At 40.5% G+C, this 15193-nt stretch overlaps 1 protein-coding gene across 12 annotated transcripts in view; it reads left to right on the top strand.

Moving 5' to 3' along the window:
• The window catches only part of KLHL13 (kelch like family member 13), a 201670-nt gene that overhangs the window by 124803 nt on the left and 61674 nt on the right, over nucleotides 1-15193 (top strand). Inside the window, exons 1-2 of one of the 12 annotated variants that reach the window (XM_053892130.1) lie at nucleotides 6813-6828; nucleotides 7362-7474. The exons of 9 other annotated variants lie outside the window; for them this stretch is intronic. In XM_053892130.1, the coding sequence (XP_053748105.1) occupies nucleotides 7377-7474 (98 nt within the window). In that variant the 5' untranslated portion in view covers nucleotides 6813-6828; nucleotides 7362-7376. Of the gene's footprint in view, nucleotides 1-6406; nucleotides 6829-7156; nucleotides 7475-15193 lie in introns of those variants that run through there. 2 more of the 12 variants (XM_019421908.2, XM_019421907.2) reach the window with 2 other exon arrangements.

Consider the following 15193-nt stretch of genomic DNA (forward strand, 5'->3'; position numbering starts at 1 on the left):
TTTGAAAAGCTTTATATGAACGTAGTTTTTAGCCAGGAGAGCCATAGTCTTTTTGTTTGTTTGTTTTAAGGTTTTTATTTTTAAGTAATCTCTACACCCAACGCGGGCCTCAAACTCACAACCCCGAGATCAAGAGTTTCGTGCTCTATTGACTGAGCCAGCCAGACACCCCAGGAAATCCATATGCCTTTTTTAAGTTTATTCATTTATTTTGCAGAGTCCGATGTGGGGCTTGAACCTATGAACTGTGAGATCATGACCTGAGACGATCAAGAGTCAGATGCTTAACCAACTGAGCCACCTAGGTGCCCCTAGGAGAGCCATATTCTTAACTTTCCCTTCAGTAGCACTGTATATTTGTTTTTATTTTTCATTTTTTTAAGGAAGCTCTACGTTCAACGTGGGGCCTGAATTCACTCCCCTGAGATCAAGACTCACGCGCTCCACCAACTGAGCCAGCCAGGTGCCCCAACACTGTACATTTTTAATAGCTTTTTATTGCGATAAGTCTTCAGGTTTAATGTACAAACACATCAGAAAAATCTAATGATGGTTTGGCTGTTTTATTTATAATTTAAGAGATACTTAGGAATTTGCTGGGAGACAACAGATAAATTATCATTACTTGAGATGAGAGCAGACATCATAAGTGATGCATTTATTTCATTTTAAAAAAGCATATATTCTGGGTGATTTTCTTCAGCATATACTTATTTTTAACAAGATAATGTGTATATCTAATTTTTTTCATTTTAAGGAATTCATAGCCTAAAATTATCAAATTAACAGGTGAATATTCTTTTTATCTGAACTCTGCTTTTAGAGCAGAGTCAAGATTTAAAAATCCTTCCAGGATATATCCTGGCTTTGATACACAATTCTTTTTTTGTTTTTTTTTAATTTTTAGGAACGCTTATTTTTTTTTTTTTTTAATTTTTTTTTTTTTCAACGTTTTTTATTTATTTTTGGGACAGAGAGAGACAGAGCATGAACGGGGGAGGGGCAGAGAGAGAGGGAGACACAGAATCGGAAACAGGCTCCAGGCTCCGAGCCATCAGCCCAGAGCCTGACGCGGGGCTCGAACTCACGGACCGCGAGATCGTGACCTGGCTGAAGTCGGACGCTTAACCGACTGCGCCACCCAGGCGCCCCAGGAACGCTTATTTTTGAGAGACAGAGAGAGAGACAGAGTGCAAGCAGGGGAGGAGCAGAGAGAGAGGGAGACACGGAATCCAAAGCAGGCTCCAGGCCCTGAGCTGTCAGCACAGAGCCCGACGCGGGGCTCGAACCCATAAGCTGTGAGATCGTGACCTGAGCTGAAGTCGGATGCTGAACCGACTGAGCCACCCAGGTGCCCCAGAACAGAATTCTTATTTAATCACCCCTCTGCTTGTAAACTTCTCTTTCAGTTTACCCGACAAATATTTACTGAGTGCTTTCCTGTGTGCCCGGAGCAGTGCTCAGTTAGGAAGATAGAAAGATTGGGGACTCCTTGAGGGAGGAGCAGGGAGGGTGTCTCAGGCAGATGAAGTCGCACAGTGGGGACATATGGTGCACTAAAGCATGGCCACTAGACACATTATCTCTATCTGATGGCGATAAATACAATGCCTCTCTAAACTGCCTTTTTCAAACACTTTGAAAATGAGAATGCAAAATCAGGTATGTGATTTAAAAAGTTTTTTTTGTCTACCACCATCACACCTGATACAAACACTTTGGTTTGGGGTTTAAGGCAGTTGTTAATAGAGGGGGATACTTAAGGATCGATTTCGTTTGCTCATGTCATAGATGTGCAAAGACTTACTTGGGCATGTGGATTTGGGAATCATCTATGAATGAGGCACTCAGGGGTAGCCAAGGGGAAGAAAAAAAACTTACAGTTTACTAGACTTACAGATTTTACTAGAATCTAGAGACTACAGAAAACACAAGATGGAAGAAAGGGCAAGAACTTCCAAATTTCCCATTCAGTGCTAATCCTTTTTTTTAGAGAGTAAGGATAGTCAGAACCTGTGGGCCCTTGGGTCCCCAGCAATTGGACCTTCCTTGTCACCTGCTCAGTCCCTCTATATTTGCTGTCCTACCCCAACTCCTATCTTAGTCCCATAACCTCATTCATTGGACCCCCAAGTATAAAAGTTGCCACATCCGGGAACTACTACCATTCTGGCTTCTCATTCTCCTTCCCTCCAGCCATTCCCCTCCTCGCCCTTTTTGTCCTCTCCTTTTGTCCCTTTTCCTATTGTTTCCTGGCTTGCCGGCTTACCATCCCCACTTATGGCTGTTCTGTGCCTCCTTCCCCCAAAACTCAGTATCCTTCTTCTCTTTTGAACATGTCAAAGACGGGAAGAGTGCTTGCCTACACTTTACTCCTGCCAGTGGGGAGGAATTCTGTATATGCATATGCGTGCATACACGCACGCATATGTATGCGTGTGTGCCGGCAAAACAATTGTGTTTTTGTGCTTGTTTGTATTGTGAGAAAGGGGATAGCTACTATATTAATCCCAGACATAGTCATAGGTGTAAATCCTTTGCGGGACCGTAAGGATCCACACAGCTCTGTTAAGGAAATTGACATGTGAGAAGGTACTTCTAAAAGATGAAGTTACTCACGACTTTCCAACATAGTCAACCTTTGAGAAACATCTGGGATTTTCTGTTTTGATTTTAGCAAGGCTACATATCTGAGTATCTAGTAAAAAAAAAAAAATTAATGTATTTGATACTCAGTTTCCTGAAACAACTCAAGGAGGTGCGCACACACACACGTATATGTGGCCGTTCTGTGAACGGTTCCATTTTCTATAATAAGGCACCCTGAATGTTTTAAGATTTTTGCTCTGTTGTGCGGAAGTCCATTTTTTTGTGTGCTCTAAAAGGTTTAACATTTTCTACTTGGTCACCTTCCAAATACTCTTACTGATTGGTAGAACAGAACAGAACACACGATTTGGCTTAATCTATGGTCCGATCTGAGCAATGCAAATAATGTGGATATCCCAGATTAGTCCAAGGAGACACTGTCAGGATCGAAGAGAAGCTTACACGGCGCCTGCTCACACAAACTGTGGTTAATGCTATCAGTCTCTAGTTGTACCTACCACAGGATTAACCAAAACTTGCAAGGAAGAGGTAGGTCACTTCTTAGGGAATATCAGGAAAATATGGAGAGAGAGGACAGATATGCGACATCATGGTCAATTCATCGAGTGGGGTGGTGGCGCTAAAGGACTTTAACGGTCAGCCAGTAGTTAAACTGTCCTATAAAATTATTTAGAAACATTGATGTTTAGAAAAAAAAAATACACTCCTTGCTGGGTATTTCACTTCTCTTCCATACTATGACTGGCTTAATTTTTATTTACTTTTTTCTCCCTCCTCCTATTTAAACACCTTCTGCAGTGAAGATTTTGCAAATGGATTCTAGAGTGGGAGTCTTAGACCAGCAGATGGAACATTGGGCAAGTTAACATCTCTGGGCCTCAGTTCTTCATCTGTACAAAGAGGGTACTGAGCAAGGTGATGTGTAAGCATTCTAAAAGTTCTAAAATTCTTCTCTTTCTACATTGGGAACCAGGGAATTCCATGTCGCAAGATTTGGCCAAGAATGACACTTTTTGTGGCCTTGGCCAAGTCCCCACATTGTCCTTTGTTTATGACATCTCTGAAATATGCACTTCACAGGTACTTTTAAGTGATTCATTAATGTTCCTAAAATGCTTTGACGAGCGTTTGCGTATGTTGTCTTTCTATCTTGTGTGTTTTGCGCGGTGGGGTCCATAGTAGAAACCAAATGTTCCATAAATGAAATCACTGTTTCCTATGAAGTCAATGAGGGTTTTTGACATTTCCCAGCCTAAATATTAAAGTAGTGGGACACTGAGCCTGCATAAAATTATATTTAAAACCCACACTTAATCATTTGCTCCCTTTCACTCTGTAGGTGAAAATATTTTCAGTTCCAGAATGTAACGGTAATTACACTCGATAGTTGGCTACTGGAGTCGCCGTCAGGGTAGTAAAATCTGATTCATTTGGACTCTGCTAATTTGCAGTTGGGGTGATTTTACCTGGCTGAAGTTTATTTCTAAACAATGTATGAAGAATGATGTTAACCAAATTAATAGCGTAAAGCGTATTTCATGGACTATATTTATGCTTAAAGAAATTCTTTTTAAAGCCTTTGGCATATTAGTTGCTTGCTCATGAGAGGTAATTACAAAGGACTCCTAGCAATTTATTAAAGCAGAAAAACTGAACAGAAATAAATGGTCACCATCAGATGTAAGCTTTTAGGGTTTGGGGTCCTTATAAGCACCGAGGGTGGTGTGGAGGGAGCAGTCTTATTCTCTTTTCACTTTGAGCAAATATTACAATTGTCAGAGGTCCACAAGAGCAGGTTCTAAACTTCAAGAGAAATCTAGGTTGGAAATTGACATAGATGATTTGTTGGTGCTGGTTGATTCCTGTGGGACCTGAGGTTAGACAAAGATTATGTTGCTTTTTTTGAATAAGTTGATTGTTCACAGAAAGCTAATAACTGCAGAACTTTTGCAATAAAGTCATCTTCACCTGTTTGGAGACTTGGAAAACTATACATTCACCCTATTTCCCCCTCATAAATGTTGAGTGCACTTTACAGACCGCTCGAAACGCTTCACTAACCATGTTTTTATATAGGTTTGGCGGGGGGCGGGGGGGTCTTTGTTCTCAGAAGTTCTATTTGCAGTTACTGTTTTGTAAGATTTTCAGAAGCTGGAAAGTGGTTGAGCTTCCTTTCTAAAACGTCCCCTCCTTGCTACCTACAGCTAGTTTGTGTAGCTGTTTTGTGTTTTACATTTGTAAATGTTTGAGAATGCTTCACCTTTTTGGAATGGAACATTCCAAACTTGCTTGGTGTGTGTGTGTGTGTGTGTGTGTGTGTGTGTGTGTGTGTGTGTGTATTTTATTTTATTCTTGGGGTTTCCAACAAGTTGCCGCTCCTGATTGTTGTACCCGGAAACTTTTTGTCCCATAACTCTTCAGAGTTATTACACAAAGCCTTCTAATGTAAAATATTGACTGTGGTTTATTTGCATTAGTGGTGCTGTTTGTTTTTAACCTTTTACATGTACTTTGCTCATTAGGGTATTGATAAATACTTCTTTCTCAGATTCCCCTGAAGATTTCTATGAGACAGTTTTGTGTGTGGGTACTAAAAAGAAAAATATAATTTAACTTTTTCAGTTGCTTGCCTGGGTTTTTGGGGGTGTTTGTGTGGAATAGATTGGATTAAAAATTATTTGTGAGTTAGTGATGGCTGACATCTCCTTACTATTTGATAGCGTTTGTGCATTACTGGTCAGAATTTCACAAGAACCTTTCTCTCCATATATGTATGTTTGCTTGTGGTGTGTGTATATACCGAATGTACATGTATGGTTGGCTTTCATAGGAAAATACTTTGGGCCTGAATATGGATGTGGATCTTAAAGGACGGTTAGTTGTGATTACCTTAGCTCATTGCACACTGTATTTCTGGTACATTAAATTCTGTATTTTGGAAGTTTTCAAAGTAGTTGCTTCCTCTGGTCACATTCATCTGTGCCTTTTTTGAATACAGATAAGAGAGCCTCTTAAGGGACCACATCTCAATCTTTTCAATTAAAACTAGGAATAATTTGGAAAGAGTATCTGAAAGCCAGCTACTTAAGTTAGAAGCAGAAGTTTATTGTTTGCATACAAACTTGAAAAGAAATATGAGCTCTTTGTCACTGCAGTGATTTTTTTTGGTGGCTTCCGCGACAAGGGCAGTCTGCTTTTCCTAAGCTTGCATTGGCGAAGGCAGATAATTCTGGTTATATAGGTAGATGTTGAGTGATGGCGACTTGCCTACATCGGAGGTGAAATTGTAAAATTCTTCAGCCTGTAAATAAAGAGTTCAGCATAATACCCGTCTGCCCTATGTTCACGTCTCAGAATCGTGTAGAAAATTTGTGAGTTGGATGCTTGAAAGAGAAACTTAAAACAACCCCCCCGCCCCGCCCCCATCACTTTCAGGGCACTTACGAGGATGCTATTTTCTGGCAGTGTTTTAAAACAATATAGATGAAACGTCTACTTGCCACTGCTTTCGCGAAATACCTCCAGTTGCCTTTGACAGCAGCTTGAATTTTTCAATCTCCTTGTCAGTCACTAACCCCTAGAGGTTACCGGACCCGCCGCTGAGCTTTGGAACGGTCCCTGCTGGACACCTGCTTGGCCGGCAGCATTGGTCTCTCCTCTAGGCAATTTGTGAGCTCTTTGGGGGTGGGGGGGGAAGCGAGGGGGGGGTGAGCGCGAGGGGACGTAGGGGAGAGAAGAAGGGGAGGGCAGCCTTGAATTAGATTGTTGATAGCGTCCCTCCGAGGACTGCTATTAAGAGCACACTACTCTGTGCTCTGCTGCAGAAGACAGAGTGGTATTCGTGTTACCACAGCATGTTGTCACTGTATGCGATTTTGCTCATCCCGGCTTGGAAATAAGAATAGGGAAAGGAGAGCAACTTGAATCAGAAGCCGCTAGAAGAGCGGGCAGAGTTCCGCAGCAGTTTATATTTGTTCTTACATTTTGCCTTCTTCTAACTGGAAAACAGAGAGACTGGCAGTTTTTAAACGGGCTTTTCCCATAATGGCATTCTTGTATTGTGTGGCCAGAGCTCGCACAGGAGGAAAGCAGGCTGCCGAATTTAGTCACTGATCTCTATTAGCTGTGGCCTAAGGCTATGCTGAGGTTTATATCCCATTTGTATTGTTGCAGCTCAAAAGAAGAATGTTCAGAGGATGACAAGTGTATTCTGAGTAGGTATGTTGTTTCATTTTCCTGTGAAACCCTTCTGTTTTTTTTTTTTCCTGCTACTATTGGTCAGAAATCAGGTTAATAGGCGCAGAATATAGTACAGGGCTGCAGTATCCCTGTTAAGGTAGAACAATGGTGTTGCAAGCTTAAAAAAAAAAAAAGAGAGAGAGAGAGAGAGACAGAAAGAAAAAGAAAGAAAACCCCAGCCGCTTTTATTAAATAAAGCTGCATTGTGTGGTATGCACGGTGCAGTCTTAAAAAAATATATATATATATACTGCAGTCAACGCTTTCCTAACGAGGTGGCACTATTGTTGAGTTAGAACGATAGAATCATCATCTTGCTTTAGGGGACAGGAGGATTTAAAGGAGGTACCTTGCAGCCCTATTTTACAGATTGGAAGCGTCGGTTTCAGGGCACTGGCAGGATCGTTGGCTTGTTCTCGGCGGCCGCCGCTGCCGCTGCCGTGTCGGGGCTGCGTGGAATGGAAGTCCTAGTTGGTACTCTGTCATGGAAACGCTGTTTACTGTTATTGTAGTACCGTAGTGACAACATGCCATTGAAATGGAAAACGGGCTCTCCTGCTATCTGGAAATTCCCAGTTCCTGTGCTTAAAACATCCAGGTCAACTCCACTTTCTCCAGCATACATGTAAGTGAGAGAAAAGAGGATATTAAAGTGGGCTTTCATTCGTGGATCAACCTTGTGGCAAAAAAAAAAAAAAGGGGGGGGGGTGGTGGTAAAAATCCCAAGCAGCGACATCCCAAAACCCACAAGATCAAAAACCTCAAGCTTGCTTATCATTAAATATATTGGCATGCCCACGTCTTACCTTCGGTTTGTTGTCCTAGGAGTTTGTTTATTTTCATTTAACGTGCTTAATGGTGATCGAATTACTGATGTAAAAAAGTCTAAAGGTATACCTAAGGAATTGCATAAGGATAAACTTTGATCTTTTACACTGGTTGGATTTTTTTGCTGAATTTTTGTATATCTGAAATACTTAAATGACTTCTTTTGTGGTTGATGTTGGTGTGGTGTTAAATAGGGAAATGTGTTCTATAATTTTTTTTTTTTTTTTTTTTGATGAATCTGAAACATTCGGAGTTAACGCATTGATCAGAAAATGGGTCTTTTAATCCGGACTTTTATTCTTGCGTTGTGTATGAATATTAATAAGTTTGGTGTTTATATCTTTCCCGGTTGTATAATTCAAGTTCAGAAGTGTAAGTTCAAATTTGTGCAAGTTACGGTTCTATGAATAGCTACATATCTACATGGAGTTGCAAAGTATGTTCTACAAATGCCTATTTTAGAAATTTATTTTAAGTAAATATATACTAAAACATATTGGGAAGTCTTGCTAGAATTTTTCAAAATCTTATTTTTTTTAATTTGCAAACTGTTGCCTTAGAAACAAAATCCAGGAGATGTAATAAAATATCCTTTGGAAATACTGTCTGTGAAGCTTCTTTTTTTCCTTTCGGTGGAGGAAGGAATAAGGGCAAGGTAGACCCTTTTTTTTTTTTTTTTTTTTTTAATATTGGTACGAAAAGGGCTTATGAGTGCAAGGCTGTTTCAACTGTATTTCCTTGAAAATATCTTTCAGTAGGAAAGATGTGGAAAATTCTTCCTGCTTTAGGTTAATTGTGTGTTTAGAAAGCCGGTGAGGTGCCATTCTGTTACTTAGGTTTTTTTTCTGCTAGGTTCACATGCACAGTGGTGTCTTCTCTGGTTCTTTGAAAGGATTTCAGCTGCCGAGGAAGGGTGCCCATCTTCTCAGTCCAAACGCATCTTTCCCTAGAAAGCGCTGAAAAATGAGCACATTTCAGAGTGAAATCCCGTCATCGTGTCGTTTTCAGATAATTTTTTATGTCCTTCCTTAGAGATGCTTCAGGTGATTTTCTCCGTCTGTTAATTTTACTCTTCCTGTAAAGTTAAAACTTTATATTTGTAAGAAAAAAAAAAGGGGGGGAAGGTTGGTTCTACTTGTTTCTCAAAAGCTGAATGTGTCAAAAGCACAGATTAGTGGAGGTGCCGAGTTAATGGAGCTCCTTCAAATAATTTGAGAAAATGAGATGTGCCTGTTGACTTTATGAATCTTGGCTGGTGAGAAATGAGCAAAGATTTACCAAAAGCAACTTAATTGTGAAAACAAAACAAAGCATACACGCCCCAAAACTTAAAATCAGTAGGGTACAATAAATAATGGCTAATAATGAGTGTTATCTTCCTACTATGTTTTACTATACAGAAGATCCAAATTGCAGCTGGTTTTCCAATTTTTAGAGACGGTTAAAACATTTTTTTATACTGTATTAATTCATACTAGCCACAGGCTCGGATACAGCCTAGTAAAACATCTTGAATGAATCCCTTTCTTCCTTTTAAGCAGTCACCTCTTTGACCTGATGATATGAATCAATTGATATAGATGGCAGAAGCTAGAAAATTCCACAGAGCTTTGCATGTTGATGTTGATTCTTGGTAGTGGCACAGAGGTAGAACGGACAAATATACTTGAAGGGCTGGCGTTAGGTTACACTGTTTTGACATTGTGACAGTCTGTGTTATTAAATTGGCCTTAACTTATTTTTCTTTATAAATAAATTAACACAGGCTTTAAAATATTATGTAAATGTACACAGGGAAAACGTTAAATATAGGAAAAGACTAGCGTGGGGAGGTTAAATTGGGCTTGGTAATACATTGCTTAGTTTTTGACTGTTTTAGGTTGGAGTTCATTGTCTTATTTGGCCAGAAATAAAAATATCATGGGTAACATGTTGTAACTATTCCACAACACTTCACACACAAGGATACTTAAGTTGAGCATCATTTTCGCTCGCAAAAATTATAAAGACTAAGTTAAAACACCGAGTCAAGAAACATTATATTTGCTCTCACAGTTGCTGAGCCGGCAGGCACAGGTTAAATGGTTCTTGGTGTCTTTGAGTCTAAAGCCTTTGCCCTATGATGGAACAGTTTAATTCCGACTTTCTGGTCAATTGCGATATTTTAGAATTTGTCTACAAGCTCACGTATAAACATTTAAAATATTATCTTGGATATAGAGTTCTGGACAGTGACGAGAAACATCCTTTTATACGTTTGCTTGGGTAGTATTGGTTTGTAGCGTTTTCGCATTATTTACTGTGATTTGTCAGATACACGTGACGTGGTTTTCGTGGAAGACGTGGGTCGTTTTTCCTAGACTGAAAATTCAAGAAAAATATTTTCGGTTGTAGTCAAAATGTGCTGTAGTAATTGAGCAAGCATGGAAAAACTGTCAAGGCTCCTTGTGGGCTCGTTCTCAACCTGGTATAGGTGCCCCTCAGCTAGAGCTCCTGTGTTGGTGCCGTAGGTAGGGCGGTGCTGGCACGCTGGTGAAAGGTACAAGAGACAACATTTCAGTTACTGCAAACACTGCGCAGAAAGGCAGTTCTTCCCTTGTGGATTTCAAACCCAAGTGGGTCTTCTTTCTCCGTCTTGAAAGCCTGACTGAGAGTTGCAAGCTCTCCATATTTTTCAGGTTGATTGATGATAAGGACAATGTTTATGACGACATTAAAGAAAATGGTTTCTTCCATAGCATAAAGCGCCCTCCGCACTCTATTATCGTATGCTTCGGGAATAGTGGAGTCGTACCTTGAAGACAAAAGATTTAGGGGAAAAAAATCCTTTGGCCTTCAGGTAGCTTGGTTACCAAATACTTCGTCTTTAACTGGGTAGATCTGGTCTTCCTTCAGCTTCCATTTTGCACCCTTGCAGGGTGGTGTGCCACCCACGTGGAATGGGATTCTCTGAAGGGACCGTCTTGATGGAAATCTGAGTGACGTGTTTGCGTTACCCTCTGTTCAACAGTAGGTTGAAGTTCAGCCTTAGCCTGAGGGAGGATCTCCTGGTCAGTGTAAACTGAATTAGTAAAGACTGCGCTCCTGACAGGTGTGCACCGTATAAATTAACCTGTCCTTTTGCCTAAATTAATAAAGCTGAAAGGGCAGTCACATCTAAGTGGCTTTCTGGTATTTTGGTATTCATTGTTTTAAAACAGCAAATGGTTCCTTCAGGCTAATGTTCTAGGGTTAACGTATTGTTAGTTTCTAAGGGCACACTGAGATAGAACGGATTAGCATTAGCAATCCTTTCATGTTTTTTTTCACAAGCAGTAAACTTTGGATAATAACCGTGTGGCAAAAAGAGGAAGACAATGGGTAGGAATTAACCAGTGCAATGTAACAGTGAATTCTAGCAAGGCAGACGCTGTGAGATGTTTTCCTTCGAATTTCACCTTTCTCAGGCTAAAAGGCAGTGAGCATAGAAGGAGTCTAGTAAATTAGACTTGTCCCCCTTTAGCTAATGCACTTGCATTCGGTTAGCTTCCTGTTTACAATTATTTTGTTTAATATGTAAAATGGAGTTTGTAGTAAATATCAATAGCACAGTATTTTACAGCAACTGCTTTCTATCATTTTATCATTAGAATTCAGTATCTGGATTTCCTGAGAAAAGATTGTGCATCCTAGATAAGTATCCCTTGTTTATGGGTGATTCAAAAAAGAGATCAAATAAAACTAGGCATTTTCTAAATTTGACATCTTTTCTGTTCCCTAAGATTGTCTTCGCCCCCCCCCCCCAATTTAGGGAATAAAACAAAACCTTGTGGTTTTAGAAATCGTATTTTATTTAGCAAAATACTTCTTAAATTGATAATCTCAAATTAGAAAAGAATGTATGTAGCCACTTTCACCATTAGCGTCTACATAAACTTTTATTTCTGTCTGCTTAATTTGTTTTTACTAAATGCTCACTCTAACAAAATTACATGGAGAAAAAAACGTAAATGTAAGCTCCTTGAAGACTTACTGATGGAAAACCATAGAGATAAATGTGACCTTAGAGGTCCTTTAGAGAACCTAAACCCCCTTTAAAGCAGGAATCCTTTCTGCGACACCTCTGAAAGATGGTAATACACATTCTCCTTAATCACTGTCTGTGACAGAGAGCTCACTACCTCACTCCTTGCATTGAGTCTTGTTTTCCAGACCTTTCACTCTGCTGGCTGTCCTCACCCAGATAGTTTTTTTGTGTTAATCGTTATACAAGATAATACATCTGAAAGCAATGCTCCCTGGGTGGTCCAACTAGAAGACACTTTGCCCCTTTTATATAGATGCTCTGCTTGTCTTAGAGCCTGGGATCATATCATTTTTTAATCATAGGATTCACACCGTTCCATAGTGAATTCAGCGTTTACAAACTTCCTTCCCAGATTTTTTAGTCTGAGGAAGCCTGGCATGTGCAAGTGAACGTAAAACTTTGTTTTAAAGCCAATTGTGTGTGTGTTTTGAAAGATCTCTTGAAGTCCTTTTTACATGACTGAAGAATACAGCACAAAGAAACTTGCAAGACAGAAAGCTAGTATTTCTGATGTTTTCAGAACTTTCCAAGAATTCTACCTGTCAAGAATTAATCTAGATTCATTTTTTTTTATATACTTTAATGTTCCTTCCAAGTACCCCTGGAAACACTCGCCGCAGAGGGAAGAGGCAGAAATGCAAATCTCACATCCTCATGGGAAGTCTGGAGTTACTAAGAATTCTAAGGATTCCAGACATTCTGCTTGAAAGTTAGAATATTTAGAGGAGAACCTAAGTAGGGCCCAGTGAGGGGGAGGGGAAAGAAAGATGTAAGAGAGAGGCAAGAATTTGTGTTAATGACTTGAACTTGTGGTTTAAAGAGTCAAGAATTGCAAGCGCTGTGCATGACGGTATTTTAAATCGAAATGGCAACCACTGTGTATTGCTTTCTTTCCTCAAGACTGTCAGAAAGAGGCAGGGTCCGTGGAAGATTCTTGGGGAATTGGTATATAAAGAAGTTGCTGAGTAATCCATTTATGAAAGCGCTCAGTGCTTTCTCACTCACCTTGTATATTGACGTTATAATCTTCAGAATTACTCGCTTTGTGTTCTGTGCCAGGCACAGCCCTGCTGGGTATTAGGGCTCTAGTCCTTGCAGTCATTTAAAATGACTATTCTTGGGGCACCTGGGTGGCTCAGTCGGTTGAGCGCCTGACATCGGCTCGGGTCACGATCTCACAGTTCATGAGTTCGAGCCCCGCATCGGACTCTGTGCTGGCAACTCAGAGCCTGGAGCCTGCCTCCGATTCTGTGTCTTCCTCTCTCTCTGCTCCTTCTCCACTCATACTGTCTGTCTCTTTCTCAATTTATTTTACTCGCATGAAAATTCTGAGCCAAGATAATCAGGTTAATTTTTTTTAAAGGTTTATTTATTTTTGAGACAGAGCGAGAGACAAAGTGCAAGCCGGGGAGAGGCAGACAGAAGGAGACACAGAATCCGAAGCAGGCTCCAGGCTCTGAACTGTCAGCACAGAGCCTGACGCGGGGCTCGAACTGGTGAACCGTGAGATCATGACCTGAGCCGAAGTCGGACGCTTAACCGACTAAGCCACTCAGGCGCCCCTCAGGTTAATTTTTATTTACTGTATTTTCAGTATTGATAATGGATTTAATGGGAATGAAAACACTATAGATGAGAAAGGTGTCTGGGCCAAATGTGAAGATAGGAATTGAAAATAGATATACCAGATTTGATTTTACTTTTAAGATTTTTTTAAGAATTTATTTATAAAATTTTTTAAAGTTTATTTACTTTTGAAGGAGAGAGAGACAGAGCATGAGCAAGGGAGGGGCAGAGAGCGAGGGAGACACAGAATCTGAAGCAGGCTCCAGGCTCTGAGCTCTCGGCACAGGGCCCGACATGGGGCTCGAACTCACGAACTATGAGATCATGACCTGAGTTGGAGTCAGACACTTAACTGACTGAGCCACTCAGCTGCCCCTAAAGATCTTATTTTTAAGTAATGTTTACATCCTGCCCGAGATCAAGAATCCCATGCTCCACTGTCTGAGCCAGCCAGGTGCCTTGAAAATACATAACAGATTTTATTTTATTTTTTAAATTTTTTTGAAGTTTATTTACTTTTGAGAGAGAAAGAGAGAAATAGAGAGGGAGCACACACAAGTGGGAAGGGGCAGAGAGAGAGGGAGACAGAAGATCTGAAGCAGGCTTCACGAACCATGAGATCGTGACCTGAGCTGAAGTTGGATGCTAAACCGACTGAGCCACCCAGGCACCCCAATACCAGATTTTAAAGTGAATATTACATAGGATGGAAAATGATCCAATTTATATTTAAACTTGACAGTAACCTTTTTTTAAAAAAAAAAAAATTTAATGTTTTATTTTATTTTTTGAGAGACAGAGAGAAACAGAGCACAAGCAGGGGAGGGGCAGAGAGAGAGGGAGACACAGAATCCAAAGCAGGCTCTGAGCTGTCAGCACAGAGCCCGATGCGGGGCTTGAATCCATGAATGCGAGATCGTGACCTGAGCCGAAGTCAGACGCTCAACCAACTGAACCATGCAGGCTCCCCGATGGTCACGTTTTTAAACAAGAGGAACGGAATGCCATCCTATAAGTTGGACAGATCGTAGGTGCTTTATATAGCACACAAGGGTACATATTTTACCTTTCAAGCAGCAAGAATTTGATCCTGGTCCGTAGGATGTAATCTTCGTGAAAAATAAAATTATACTGTGTTTTCTTTTTTGTTTGTTTTTTTTTTGTTTTTTGTTTTTTGTTTTTTCAACATTTATTTATTTTTGAGACAGAGAGAGACAGAGCATGAACGGGGGAGGGTCAGAGAGAGGGAGACACAGAATCTGAAACAGGCTCCAGGCTCCGAGCTGTCAGCACAGAGCCCGATGCGGGGCTTGAACTCACGGACCGCGAGATCCTGACCTGAGCTGAAGTCGGCCGTTTAACCGACTGAGCCACCCAGGCGCCCCTATACTCTGTTTTCAATGATAGTGAAATATTTTCTCTGGTGTGACATCCTATGACGAGGGCATATGTTGTTTTTGCCCCATGTTGCCACATTTATGGTATGGTAAGATAAGAGCATCTCCAGCTGTGTGGAGATAGGGAGATGATTCAGTAGAGAAAAGCAATTAACTTAGCCTTCCCTAAGAAAAATATAAATAAAAACACCTTTCAGAGCTCCAGGAACTTAAAACTTGAATCTAGCCTGTCGAACCAGTATTATAAATTTCATATGAAATGCATTTGTTTGCAACGTTGAAAAGCTGTCAAGCACTTTGCAGACTGCCTCCCAAACGCGCTCTCAGGGTAAATCTCCGTTTTACACCAAAGGGCACAGTGGTTCCGAGAGGTTAATTACCTTGCTCACTGTTTACACTTCAAGGAAGACGTACAGTGAGAATTCAAACTCAGGTCTGCTTGATTTCAAAGCTCTTAACTTCGCTAATGCCTTTTTTGTCTTTATAG

This window comes from Panthera pardus, unplaced genomic scaffold, assembly GCF_024362965.1.
Source record: "Panthera pardus isolate Hobbes unplaced genomic scaffold, ASM2436296v1 HiC_scaffold_27, whole genome shotgun sequence".
Lineage (NCBI taxonomy): Eukaryota > Metazoa > Chordata > Mammalia > Carnivora > Felidae > Panthera > Panthera pardus.